Source organism: Eretmochelys imbricata, chromosome 6 (assembly GCF_965152235.1).
Source record: "Eretmochelys imbricata isolate rEreImb1 chromosome 6, rEreImb1.hap1, whole genome shotgun sequence".
Lineage (NCBI taxonomy): Eukaryota > Metazoa > Chordata > Testudines > Cheloniidae > Eretmochelys > Eretmochelys imbricata.
This window is the reverse complement of record NC_135577.1, coordinates 52,274,130-52,288,294: the sequence shown is the minus strand read 5'-3', so window position 1 is coordinate 52,288,294 and position 14,165 is coordinate 52,274,130. Positions and strand designations below refer to the sequence as shown.

The 14,165-nt window shown below is 42.7% G+C and overlaps 1 protein-coding gene across 3 annotated transcripts in view; it reads left to right on the top strand.

Annotated features, from left to right (window-relative positions):
- The first annotated feature begins 3,617 nt into the window (after positions 1-3,617).
- The window catches only part of PAMR1 (peptidase domain containing associated with muscle regeneration 1), a 53,283-nt gene continuing 42,735 nt past the window's right edge, over positions 3,618-14,165 (top strand). The window contains exons 1-3 of one of the 3 annotated variants that reach the window (XM_077820185.1): positions 3,618-3,792; positions 4,593-4,721; positions 11,909-12,023. In XM_077820185.1, coding sequence (XP_077676311.1) covers positions 3,621-3,792; positions 4,593-4,721; positions 11,909-12,023 — 416 coding nt within the window. In that variant the 5' untranslated portion in view covers positions 3,618-3,620. The remainder of the gene's footprint in view (positions 3,793-4,592; positions 4,722-11,908; positions 12,024-14,165) is intronic. The other 2 variants (XM_077820184.1, XM_077820186.1) reach the window with 2 other exon arrangements.

Genomic DNA, 14,165 nt, shown 5'->3' with positions numbered 1-14,165 from the left:
TGGACTCAAACGAGTGACTGAGAGGTGAAAAGTTCCACACTACACTAATGTGCTGCTAAGTCAACCAGTTACTCCCACCCACTCGCTGACACCTTTCCCCCTGCCATTTGCACTCTTTAATAACATTGCTCTTTCTTGCTCACAGTTTCCATGACCTGGAGCTGGTTTCTTATGTGCAGTTTGTGCCTGGATCTAATGGCCTTTTCTTCCACAATTAAAACCTTATAAATTAGTCCATTGTTTGTTTGCTTGTTCTTGTTTTCAAGTTTCAGATAAATATTTTGCATGGGGAGTTTTGCAACCCAGCTCTTTTAGAGTCACTTCAAGTCTCTGCCTGGACATGTTTCACACTCTCCGGAAATACTGCTGCTGGCTACAAGTCAGACTTGCTCCTTTGAAGGGTGCCTCTATTAGCAAAGTCAAGCCACTAACTGCCCCACAAATATTTTAGCCATGATTCAGAATGGTCCAGCTTCTAATTTATTGCATTTAACTCCACCAATCAATCCCACCTCCTCTCTCCCTTCCTCTCCCCTCAATTATGAAAGTAATGGTGAAGGGTGAGTGGGGGAGTAAACTGAGTCCCAAAAAGGGATGCAGTGACATACTCCCCCCAAAAGCAAGAGGATAGCAGCAGGGGAGCAATTATGCCTCTCTGAGTCACAGTTCGTTCCTGCTGGGGCAGAGTATCTATGTGCTATTCTAAAGGCTCAATCTAGCCTTCATCAAGACAAAAATGTTCTTTAGTTGCTCTTTTTATGTCCACTTTAAAGTGTCCAAGCAAAATATCCCTTTCGCCTTTTATTACACAGGGTGAGGAGACATCTGTGTAAAGCAAGCTGGATTCCAGAGTTATTAAAGACACACTGTCAAGTCTTTATGTAGATTAAAAAAAAAAACTTGTACAAAACCTAAGAACAATAGATTCCATTATATTTTTTTTTAAATTCAGAGGAAATGGTTAAAAATGCCACACCCACGAATTCTCCCACCAGGTGTACTCCCCAAACTTTGCAGCCCCATGTTAGTGCATGAGAACCTGAAAGTGAATTAAATTGGCTATAAATCAACGGAAAGCCCATTTCAGTGTCTCAGCTAAGTGCAAGAAGCGAGCAAACAGCAGACACAGCGAAAACAAAATCTGATGTTTACAATTCTTTAAGGGCCAGAGTCTGCTAACCCTTACCTATACTACTTTACTCTGCAAATAGACCCATTGATTTCAAATGGGTGAAAAGAGAAGAATCAGGCATGTGGGTCTGGACTAGTCGTACCAATGTAAGTAAAGCTGTGATTTGATATCATTTTAGTTAAAAACACTAACAACTTTGTAAGTGGATACTCAGATTGATTTAAACTTGGCTTATAACAGTTGCATTGGTAAATTTATCAGCATAATCTAAACGGATATAGATCCCATTTATCGCTACATACTAGAAATCTTTAAGAAAATGAGATTTCCAGCTTGATTTGGGAAAACTGAAGCGATTTACATAAAATTTATTAAAACTTCCAAATTTCCGGATATTTGTTCAGGGGTTCAGCTTTCATTAGGAATGAGCTGCTTTCTAGGACAGCTAATTGCATTGTTATTTTTTAATGGCAGATGGTGAGATGTGTTGAATTGGAATGTCAAAAGCTGAGCAGTTTTAATTAGGAGGAAGGTCTTGGCTTAGGGTGAATAGCAGTGAACAGGGACAGGCAAAATCAGATAATTATACCTTTGTAATCAATTTGTTTAGGAATCTGCATAAAATATAGTTCACAGACAATCTATACATATATCTATATCTCTATAGAAGAAAGAGGTATAGTTATGTGTTTAGTGGACCCAATATGGTCCAGTTGTTTGTCTGCTGTTCTGAAGTTAGGAGACTTGAGTTTAATTCTTGGCTACTGTTTTTGCTCTGGGACCATGGGAAAAGTCATATCACCTCCTCAGTTGCCCATTTGTAAAATGGGGGTAATGATACGTATCTTTGTAAAGCTCTTTGAGACCTATGGATGAAAAGTGCTATATAAGAATTAAGTATTATTATGATTTTAATGAAAGCATATATTATTGGACTGGAAAATTACCAAACAAACCACCACCTCACCAAATGCCAGGCGTTGCTTTTTTGTTGTAGATGGGAAGAAGGTAGGCAACAATCAGGCATGGAATGCAAACTGACTTTCGACTTTAACTATGGAGTCTGAACTGTGGTGAGATTTCCAGGAGTTTGTGTGTCCGGAGCAAGGAATGGGCTATGGAATTATACCAGGGATGAATTTTGCTTACAGCGATTTAGCTCTCCAGCTAAATACAAAAATCAAGAAGCTGTAGGTGGTCCCTTTTTGTTGGGCTAACTATTAGTAAGAAGAAAGGCAAGCTTCTGAGACTCAGGCTTCACCAGGCCATGGAGAATTGAGTGAGGCAGAACTACCACTGAATCCTACAGAGAGTTAACTCAGACCTCATAATTAAATTATGAGACACACTGAATCAAAAAGGAACTGTGTGAAAAGGAAGCCACATAACATGGATGGGAGTTCCGCTCCTTAATAGCAATGTCTGGGTTGTTGCAATAACAAAGCAATTCTATCACTCAGAATAAAAGGGAAAGAATATTCTGTGGCCAAAAAGGAAAAAAGAGGGTCTCATTATGTTTCTTTCACATCTCATCTCTCCAGTCTGCTCTCTCACTTCTTATTATCAGGCTCCACGAAAACAGCCATCAGGTCTGTCAACTGGTTAAGAGACACCCTGACAGCATCATGAGCTCATTAGATTTCAATTTGTAGGGTTTAGACAGTATGGTGGAAGAAGGGAGATGGGATCTGTAGAGTTACTGTATTAGTCTGCAGTCACTATCCAAGGTATTTCAAGCTGTGGTTTCTTAAAAGGGAACTGTCAGGATAGATTAAATCTCACAGTGTTGCAGGGAGAGGTAATTAAAAATGATTTAAAAATCCTTATCTAATCAGAAATGTTTTCATGAAATGAAATTTAAAAAAAAAAAAAGAAATCAATGGAAAAAACGGTTTTCTCCTGCAATGAAAGGAGCACTGTGCTAGTGAAGTGAAACTAAGAAATAAACTTGACTAGAAGCCAGAAGTGAAATTGACCTCTCCATTTGGACTCCCCATTCTCCAAGCTGCATGAATAGCAAAATAATACACAAAATGGCAGGAATATTAAACAGTCCAGCAGATATTTTGAATTCTTTTTGAATAATTAATCTAAATTGGAGATGAGGAAGTAAACAAGGACTGGGATTTTTAAAAAGAGCTTTAAAGTGAAAACGTCCCTTCAAATTGGGTTTTTTCCCCTCTGAATGCAGAAGCAGGAAAGACTAACAGAGAACGGAAGGAATAGATTTCCTTAATTATGGGCTGGGCACCTCTTTGGCTGGCAATGCAAATCTGCCTCTTTGTGTTTTAACCACCCAAACTCAATTTACATTTTGGCAGGATCAGACATGTTACAACGTGCGTTGGCATTTGCCATGTTGCAGGCCTGGGACAACCTCATGCCCTGTATTATCTGACTATTAACTGAATAATAATTAGTGAACTGGGTAATTCTCTGCATTTTATGCATTATTTCTCCCCCACTTTATGTTCCATTTTCAGAATACATGGTGATCAATGAAAACTGTCCTGGAGCTGAATGGAATATCATGTGCCGGGAGTGCTGTGAATATGACCAGATCCAGTGTGTCTGCCCGGGCGGGAAAGAAAAAGTGGGTTATACCATTCCCTGTTGCAGGAATGAGGAAAATGAGTGTGACTCCTGTTTAATCCATCCAGGTGTGTTGGTCTGTAACACTGTCCCTTGTACCTCTTGTGCTCTCATGCAGGTGGGTTGCTGAAGTGCCAGCATGTGTAGCCAGTCATTGTGCACAGAGCCAAATGGGGCAGCCATTTTGGCTGCCTGACTTCATGGATTGCTTTTAGTCTCTTCAGGGATCCAAGCAGCTCCTGCACCAGTGTGAGCTAATGGGTTCAGCATATGGCCTCATGTAGCACCACTGCTGGTCACACTGTGGGCTGAAAGTTTCCAGGGTTCTCTGTGCAAGCCTGGAAGCTCTCCAAAAGGTAAAGTCATAACTTGCTTCACACAGGTCATTTCTGGATGGGGATTTTATTTCCTCAGCCTCTGGATCTGGTTTGTACATTGCATTATTAAATGAGAGGGGGAAAGAGGCTGGGGAGTTCAGATTCTTCAGAAAGCAATGGGAAAGCAAAGTTAAAAGTAGAAAGAGGGAGGACCAGCTTAGAACAAATTAGATTTACTTACAACCAGGGATGGAGCCATGCTGAATTGACATCCAAACTCACACTGCCCTAAAGGGTGTGTAGAGCAGGGGAGATGGGATGTAGACATACAGGGCAGCTACCAAGATCAGATCCAGATTCGAGAGTTTGAACTTGCCAAAGTGAGGGATGGATGAGATCCACAATAGTCAGGACCACAAAGATCACAAGCTTCTTTTGGATTGTGAAAAGCAAACAAACAGATTCCTCCCCCGCTCCCTTCCTCCCTCTCCTTTCCCTCCCTCCAATACCAACTGTCTAGATGTCATTCAACAAAGTGACTCTGCTTTCAGGCTGCACCATTTTTGAGAACTGTAAGTCCTGCCACAACGGCTCCTGGGGTGGAACACTAGATGACTTCTACATCAAAGGGATCTACTGTGCGGAGTGCAGAGCTGGCTGGTATGGAGGGGACTGCATGAGTAAGTGCTCTCAGTGAGATACCCTACAACTGGGCAGGCTGGCGCTGGGGATATAGTGGAAGGGCTGACTTAATCGGATCATAGGAATTGCCATGCTATACCAAACCAGTGGTCCAGTTAGTCCAGCATCCTGACTCTGAGAATGGCCTGTACCAGATGCTTCAGAGGAGGGTGTAAGAAATCCTGCTGGGAGCGGTTATGTAATAATATGCAGTGCTCAGAGGGATAACTAACTGCTTGCCCTCATCAGTGAGATGTGGGCTTAGGCCTGAAGCATGAGTGTTTATAAGCCTTCCAATCTCCTGATGTCGTTTTTTAATCGTTAACTATTGTAACTCTGGATGTTCTTGTTATCCATGTTATTTCTTTGGATTAGACAAAAATAAAAGGGGTGCCTAACCAAACCCTACAGAGACTCTTGAGGAAGCATGAAGATTTACATGAACAATTATATTAAATAGCAGCTTATCCCACAGACAGCAAAACTCAGGCTCCAACAAAGCACAAAACTCTCCTCACACAGATATAACCACCTTCCACAGCAGAAATGCAGTGCCTTGTAACTTACTCTGATGGTCAAAAGTCTGGGGCTATTTCAGGTCTTGTTCCAGAGTATATAAAATAATGGGAAAATTTTTTTGTTTGAGTTCTGCTGAGCTCTTGGCCTCAGTGTTCTCTTCTGCTAGGGAGTTCCAAAGGCTAATGATATAAAAGGGTATTTCCTTTTCTCAGTTTTAAATCTGCTGCCTTTCATTTTCATTGCCTATCTCCTTGCCCTTGTATTATGAAAAAGGATGAATAGCAGGCCCTCATCTACTTTCTCAGTTCTAGTCATTATTTTGTGCATATTTATCATGTCTCCTCTTATTCATAGCTTCCTAGGCCAGAAGGGACCATTGTGATAATCTAGTCTGACACCTGCGTAACACAGGCCATAGACTTTCAGTAGATAAAAATAAAAATTCATGGTGTAAGTATCAAGTTTTAAATACTTAAACTGTCTAGATCAGCAAGTTCTAACCTGAGCAGAGTCCATTCAGGCCTCCATTCCTCTGAGACTGATACGCTAAATTTCTCACAGTTTGCAGCGTGGGTTTTTTCTGTCAACATTTCAAAAACCAGTGACTGTTCTGCTCTGTGTTGATACTAAAGATCCCATCTCACTTTCCATAAGAGTAGAAATAGGAAAGAACCACTGGGTCAATCAAGTCCTTCCTCCTTCTGCCAGCACAGGGTATAGCTACACTTTGAGCTGGGGGCATAATTCCTAGCTTGAGGAGACATACGTGTGCTAGCTCTGATCAAGCCGTCATGCTAAAAATAAAGTGTAGCCATTGTGGCTCAAGCAGCAGGAGGGACTAGCCACCCTGAGCATGGGATGTGTTCCTTGGACTAAAATTTGGTGGGTCAAGGCATGCATGCAATGCCATCCAATCCACCAGCCAGCCCATACCATATGACAAGGCATCGAATCAAAGAGCATTACGGCCCTTGTGTTCACATCTGGAATATTGCATTCATTCTGGGCACCTCGCTAGCAGAAGGGTGTCAATCGACTGAGGGGATACAAAGAAGAGAAACAAACGTGACCTGTCTTCCCGGTGCTGTGTCTAAACGCTGGAGTGCACTCTTCTAGTGAGCACACTCCTTTTCCCAGCACCATGAATGGCTGCTTATCCATGTTCTGCACATTTACATGGATTAGCCTTGAATGAGGATCATCAGTGTGAGGAACAGTTTTGCTAAATGAGCCAAAAAAGCGGGGCCTTTGTGGCTGAACTCGCAGAAACCGCCATTCTAAGGTTTCTCAGCTGAAATTCACTGCTCACATCTGAATGTTTCTTTTCAGCTAGGAGAGTCAACCCTCTGTATGTGGGACACATCATTTTTTCCCATATGATCTTAATTTTATTCTAGTATTGAACATTTAAAATTCACAGGCAGCTGGGGTGCTATACACACCTCAAGCATGATGCTTTAGAGTTTGCATTCTGGAGTTAAAAGACCCTATAGTTACTTAAAACCAGAACAATTTCCATTGGTCAGAGGACAAAAAGCAATGTCTTCAAAAGGAATTGCAGCCTACCCTATGAGAGTGTGGTCCTATGTTTCCCTCTAGTGGTGGTCCAAATATGACGTTTATGAGTGCTTCTGCTTCTTGCTAGAGGAGTTAATCTTTTAGTTTAACCGACAGAATCTCTTGATTTTAGATGAAAAGGTTCCAGGGTCAAATCTTACTGATGGCCTGAGCAGAATCAGTTCCCTAATCACTGTCTGAAAAATATTGAGAGTGGATTGCTATATGAACTTTTTTGTAATTGGCAAAAAATAAAATAAAAATTCTAAAGCTACATTTTTTGGTCCATCACTTCAGTTTGTAGTCTGTGATTTCCCATTAGAGTTGAGCAAATAATCACTTATAGAATCATTTACTTGTTTAATAGACTTTTCTCTCTTTTTCTGGTGGTGGAATGGCTGGGAGCCAATCTCAGATTACTCATTATTTGATATTTTTTGGAAATTGCCTTGCTGTTTGACACTTAAATGGTGGAATTATGAGCTTTGTTACGTAGTTGCGGTTGGTCATGGAAGTCACATGTAGATTTCCCGGCTGGATAAGTGTAACACTTGTAATCAGGTTTCAGGTGCAAACACTCCAAGTAATCAGGTTTCTGTGTGCAAACTTTACACGTGGTGTGACCAGATATTTGTGTGAGTTATCGCTATTTTTTGTTTTTAAATACTTGGGAAGTGCTCAGAGACTGTAAGATAACAGAGGCCGTCTAACTGACCAACTAGAGAACGTTTAGCTCTCTGACTATTCAGAGACAGCAAACAGAGGAGGGAATAAGCACAAGCAAAGCAGAATCAATGTTGTCCTCCTAAATCTGAAGACATCTTGACACTACAGCTTTGAGAGGCATGAAATGCCTCATTCATCTCAATAAGTTGTTGACTCTGAAGCTTAAAGATGACACATACTGCAGTGGTGGGTGTCTGTACAAAACCCTCAGATAGGCAGAAATGGCAACATTTGGAGTGGTTTCACTGCTGATCACCTTAGCAGAAATATTCAGCTCAAGTGCTCATCCTATAGTTCTAAACTACCTTCCATGCCTGCCCAGGTACCAACCAGCCAACTGTCTCCGATGCAGCTGTGCCCAGGCAAGTTCTGCAGTGCAGATCTGCATTGTGAATAAAAAAATCTGAAGCACATTAAGCCTGACAATGGGGATATCAACATCAAATCAAATTCAGGAGCAAAATAAGTAACACAGGGCTGTCCATCTTGAGTGTATTGTTCCTTTTCATATTTAATGCAGTAAAAACTTTCCATGTTTAAATGGAAATAAAGCTACTATTGCATTTCCCATCTGTAATACCAGAACGTCAGAGGCTAGACCAGGGGTTCTCAAACTGTGGGGTCATGACCCCTCAGGGGGTCGCGAGCTGTCAGCCTCCATCCCAAACCTTGTTTCACCTCCAGCATTTATAATAGTGTTAAATATTAAAAAGTGTTTTTAATTTATAAGGGGGCGTCACACTCAGAGGCTTCCTCTGTGAAAGGAGTCACCAGTATAAAAGTTTGAGAACCACTGGTCTAGGGTTCTTCACTACGGAGTAAAGGTCCATTTTTCTGCAGAGTACTTGGGACCTGTGCATACAGTATGTGAATACATGTGGATGAGAGAGATTAAAGGGAGAGAGATGCACCCTTTTCTGTGGTGTAAAATACACTGCAGTACCTCAATCCACTCACCAGATGGAGTCCAGAAGCTCTTAAATGGCTCCTTTTGATGTGTAAAGACAGCAGACATTGCAATGGGTTATAAGCTCAATGAGGCAAACTGATTTTTGTTTTCCCTGTGTCATAGTTTTCTGGGTGAGAAGTCACAATATTAAGTAAGAATAAGAGAAATGAAGACAAAATTCACTTCAAATGGTGCATAAGGGTACACAGCTGCACTTCAGCCACTGGGGCCTGCATTTTAACACTGGGCTGTTTTGATGAGGATTTAGACCAGTGGTTTTCGTACCTTTGTACTGGTGACCCCTTTCACATAGCAAGCCTCTGAGTGCGACCCCCCCCATCAATTAAAACACTTTTTGACATATTTAACACCATTATAAATGCTGGAGGCAAAGCAGGGTTTGGGGTGGAGGCTGACAGCTCGTGACTCCCCATGTAATAACCGCATGACCCCCTGAGGGGTCCCAACCCCCGGTTTGAGAACCGCTGATTTAAGAAGTCTTTATTTGGGGAAGATAAAGGAGAAAGATATGAATTTTTCTCTGGACACTGATCCTTAAATATTCTTGAGAAGGCGAGTGCACACGTACACACACACATTCCCATTACAGTAAAAATATTACTGATGAGATGGCTGATTGCTTAAATATGTAGGGCTAAATTAAGCCCATCACCGTGCAGTGTGCCAAAGTGGGGAGAGAACAATTTTGGGTCATTATTCACTTAGACTTAATGGTGGTGATCAAGAAGTGAAGGCCTCTGACTCTACCATTATTAGTCCTCCTGAGCCACCCAGGTTCTATGTCTCTCTCTCTCTCTCTCTCTCTCGTTCCCTCCCCCCCCAGCAAATTTCTGAATGCCAGTGGATGTAACATTTCTATCACTGTTGCTTTGTCTCCGGTCTTGGCTCCTGATGGAACCCCACAGTGATGCTGGGAAACCCAAACAACAGGTGCTGAACTGTGACCAGATGTCTCCTCCCCCAGTATGAACTCTCATAATGGGATAGAACTCAAAGGGCTCGAATTGTTTTTTCTTTCAGTTCCAGGCCTCAGAGAAGAATCTTTATGTGCCGCTGAAAGCAGCTTTTTTTTCCAGACAGGAAAGGAATCCTGATGCTGACACTTTTCCAAAGTGGATTATTTTTTTCTGAAAGAAGCCGGATTTGCCAGCATTAGTGGCTGGGGTACAAATTACTCTTGAGAATTTTCCAGGTCTCCACAGCTTTAGAAGGGGAAGAAAAAAGATCCCATTTGATCAGAAGGTGATAGAGCTGTTGTTCGCCTGCTGTTTGTCTGGGGAAGGCAGCACAATGTCTGCTAGATGAGCTGGAGAAAGCAGGGTGAAGATCTGATCTGATCTCGGATGTGCTTCACGCAGAGAAGCAAATCTGAGAATATTCGTTTTGAGGAAGTCTCTGAATGGCTCCTCTTTAGCCTTCAGACCGCCTGCTTTGTTGGCCAAACCTACTTCCTTGGCGTGGATGTTCAGAAGTTGAGGCTGTACTGATCCAAACAGAAAAGTGCATTTAGTATGCCCCGCACATAAGCATTCTTTTGCACCAGTTCTTTTGCTTCCTTTTGTGAAAGGCAGGAGTGCAAAGGAAGCTCAAAAACCCCTGGTTACAAAAGGGAAGATTTCTTTGAGGTGATCCAAGAACCATGTCACGCCATCTGAAGATTTCCCACCGCTTTGTCTCAGGTTGTTTTTGAAGCAGGAGCCAGTAACAGCGCAAGGTCCCTCTCCTTGCTGTGGGAAGGCACATTATCATGTGCGATTCTGGCATCCTAGCTGCATCCTAATGGGCCTACAGAAGTGTTGTAATTAATTTTCATCTTTTACATGAGGAACCAACTAAGCCCCAGTGTAGGATGAAACTCTTGTGCTGAACTCCTAGGAGCTGGATTGCTGTTTCATCAGGTTCCACTTAACTTAGGGTAGCTGAGGGTAAACTGACAAAAGGTGTTTTATTAGACAGACAATTCTTAGCAGGAAACAGGAGCAACTGACCTTCAGTTTTCCCATGTCTCTCACCGTAGTTCAGACACATAAGGCCTGATTTTTAGAGGCTGACTTCAGTGGAAGCTATGGATGCTCAGCACTTGTGAAAATCAGGTCACTTCCATACTCGCATGTCCTCCAAAGGGAAGTATGGCTTATGGCTAATGCCACTTACAGTTACAGCCCCGTCAGTCAAGAAGGGAGTGCACTGAGCAGTTCAGAGTCCCTTTTTGGGAATGGATCAAACTTATTGATTCTCAGTCAAGGAGTAGCGAATGGGGTAAGGAGTGAATGGACTAAAGAGGCTGAAAAGCTTCTGGGAAGTCTCTTGGCCCCTTCTCCATAGCTTAACTACAGTCTGTTGGCCTTTCCCAACAGTTCTCTCTCCTGAGCTTGGTCTGCAGCCTACCCATAATCCCCCAATGCAGACATGTTATTACTCACAATGCAATTTCTAGAACAGAACATGCAGTCAGAATCATCCAGCAGTGTACTAACAGAATGCTTAATAAAAATCCTGATAAGCTGTAGGACTCCATTAGGAAAGGTGTAGCCAAGAAATTAAGTATCAAAAGATGTGATCTGCATGGTATGTAATGATGTAACTTTGCACCTTCACTTAAGTAATGTTTATAAAGTCCTTTAGGATGATCCTTGACAAGGATTCTCTCATTGAGATAGGCATTATTATTCCTATTCTACAAATGGGGAAACTGAGGTATAGTGCAGTTAAGTGACATGCTCAAGGTGTTTGGTGGCAGAGCTGAAAATAGAACCCAGGATTCCTGATTCCCAGTCCTCTGCGTTAAAAGTGTTCCTTTAACTCCAGGCTGTGGGGAAGAGGAGCAGATCAAGTATGGATTATTGAGATTTAGGTCCAGGATTGGGAAGGGATCCAGTGGTGCTCCAGAGGCAGCAGTCCCTCTCAAAACTTTCCCGTATCCCATCTACTTTGCCCCAGCTGTGCAGGCTCGCTCTGACTAGTTCCTGAGTGGGAGACTACAAAGGTTAATGTTTCCCTCTTAGCCACATCCACATGTCGGCATGTGAAAAAAAGAGGACAAAGGGGTCAAGGACTGAGGGGAGGAGTCTTTCTGAGGAGGGGCAGGAAGGAACTGGGATTAGGGGAGCCCCACACTTTAGGGTAGGACTTGGGGATGCCAAATATTGGTGAGTCCAGACCTTAGCTATGATTAATCTGGTGCTGATGGGGAGAGGTGATACTATATAAGCTTAAAGGAAGGGTGTTGACTTTCTAGATAATGCTGAAACAATATAGTAGCATAATAATACTAATGATATAGTAGGGCATTTTAGTCCTTCAGGAAGTTGCCTCAGATGTTAGTATGTCAAGCTTCTCTGTTCTGGCCTCTTCTCCCTGAGCTGCTGAATGAAGGTCTCTAATGGATGTGCTGTTTTTACTTTTCCTCTTCAGGATGCGGGCAGGTTCTTCGGGCTTCCAAAGGTCAGATTTTGCTGGAGAGCTACCCACTGAATGCACACTGTGAATGGACCATTCATGTTAAACCTGGGTTTATCATCGAATTAAGGTAAGTGGGAGGTGAATTTCAGCAAATTCTGTCTTCTGTATGAAGCAAGGTGGCATGTGTATCAGATGGGAATCATATTTTGATCTCCAGGTGGGTCAGACTCTGGTGGCTCTATGGCAAAGAAAGTGCTGCCCCCATCTTAGGAAGGTACCTCATATTTGGCACCCGGCCCAGCAGGAGATCTGGGAATGCTGCACTACTGGCCATATTCTGCCTTCAGTTACTGCTTGGAACACTCGCTGATACCAATGGACATTTTTAGAGACATCCAGAGCAATATATATCCCTAAGTGCCATTATGGTCAGAGCATCCCATGGTCCAACAGGAAAGCACCAGGCTAGCGTAGAATGGATTCACTGAAGACAAAACTCAGGTGTGTTTTGGGGCAGGGAGAAACTGGCTCAGGTTACTCTGAATCTGTGTGAAAACAATTCACAGTTAATTAACTGGTGAGGCTCTGAAGCTCATGCTCATTAATGTACCATTCCCCCCGCCCCGTAGACTAGCAGAAATTAGAGAGGGAAAATCCCTCAGATGGAGATGGAAAATGCCTCACATGAGGGGGTGCCGACCACTTGTTGTAGACTTTAACAGATCTCATGGTCAGGAAGTATTTCCTGATATTCAACCTAAATTTTCCCTTTCTAAATATCATATAATTACTTCAAGTGACGTCCTCTTGAACTACCCTAAATAATTCCTTTCTATCCTCGATGCCTATAAGCTTCCTATATCTGTATCTTTAGTTGTTCAGTCAATCTACGTATCTAGCCCTTTTAATCTTCCCCGATGGCTCAATCTCCTCAGCCCTTCATCAGGGTTACTTTTCCAGTGCTGGAGAGCCTTCACTTGGTGCAATTAATTTTGTTTTTGACTGTGTGTGGCAAAGAGCTCACACATACAGCAGGAAGCTTGGCAGGGGATCAGATTCAGCCCCCACCAGCAACTACAATAAGAACCTGAGTTAAAGGCTTCACATCAATCTTTCACCAGCTTTGGAGAACAGGCAAAGAAGCAATATTCGGTGCACAAACACATTTCTAACCAACAGATTTAAAGATCTGATTTAATATTAACTCAGAGGAAGGAAAATCACTCAAGGAGAAAATAAATTTGGGGGTTCCTTTGACATTAACACCAGTCCCTTTATCATGCTCACTATTGTGTAGTTATAAGCAACAATAATTACAAAACTAACAGTGGTGAAACCTCCTCAGAGCAAGTGCAAGATTCTGCAGGTACCTTCAGGAGTGGCTAGATATAGCAGTGCCTATAACATGGTACAGGGAGTTTGGTGTTCAAACAACTGATGCTGCTCTGTGTTACTCTTAATGGGAATGAGACACATTTCCTTTGCTTTTACAAGTGCATTGTTGGATTGGGCTGTAGCTCACTCTGTGCAAAAAGCAACAAGAGTATAAATGATATTGCTTTACATTTATGTATGAGGCTCTTTCATTCCTAAGGATGCCAAAGTGCTTCACAAACGGCGGGCTTGACCCTGCTTTCAGTCACATCAGTGGGGGCAGGATTGGGTCCTATGTTTTACAGCATCAGTGAAATGCAGCTATCTCTGGGGTGAGAGGATGGCAGCCAACTGGCACAGATCAGCAATGCACAAGAAAAAAAGGAGAAGAATATTAGGAAAAACCTCTACACTTGCCAATAGCGCAACGGGATCTTTAATTGCCAGGCAGAGTAGACAGGGTATTTATTTTTAAGGTGTCATCCACAAGAGCACTGTAGAACCCTGCTAGGAATTACACCTGCAGCTGTAGGCCACTCTGTCCCCTCCCTTTCCGGGGGGGAAGAGTGATGGTTCTGTGCCTGGGAATTTGTGTTACCGCTCCAGCACTGTGAAATTGTTATCACTACTGCTGCCACAGGGCGCAAGGTATCTGACTTGAGTGGAAACATGGTGTTACCCTTGTGAGAGCTTCCTTCTAGCTGATTTGATCATCCTTCCCTTGTGGCCATTCCCCGCACAGTTCAGCAAATTCAGTACTAACCCTCTACCTCCCTTGACACAGGGTCCTACTGTCAGGGTGAATGTGCCCAGAAGCAGCGTCTGATGAGGGAGCTCCCAGTGTTGGGTTTAGGAGACTCAGGAGTTTAAACTCCACCAAATCCTTCCATGCTGG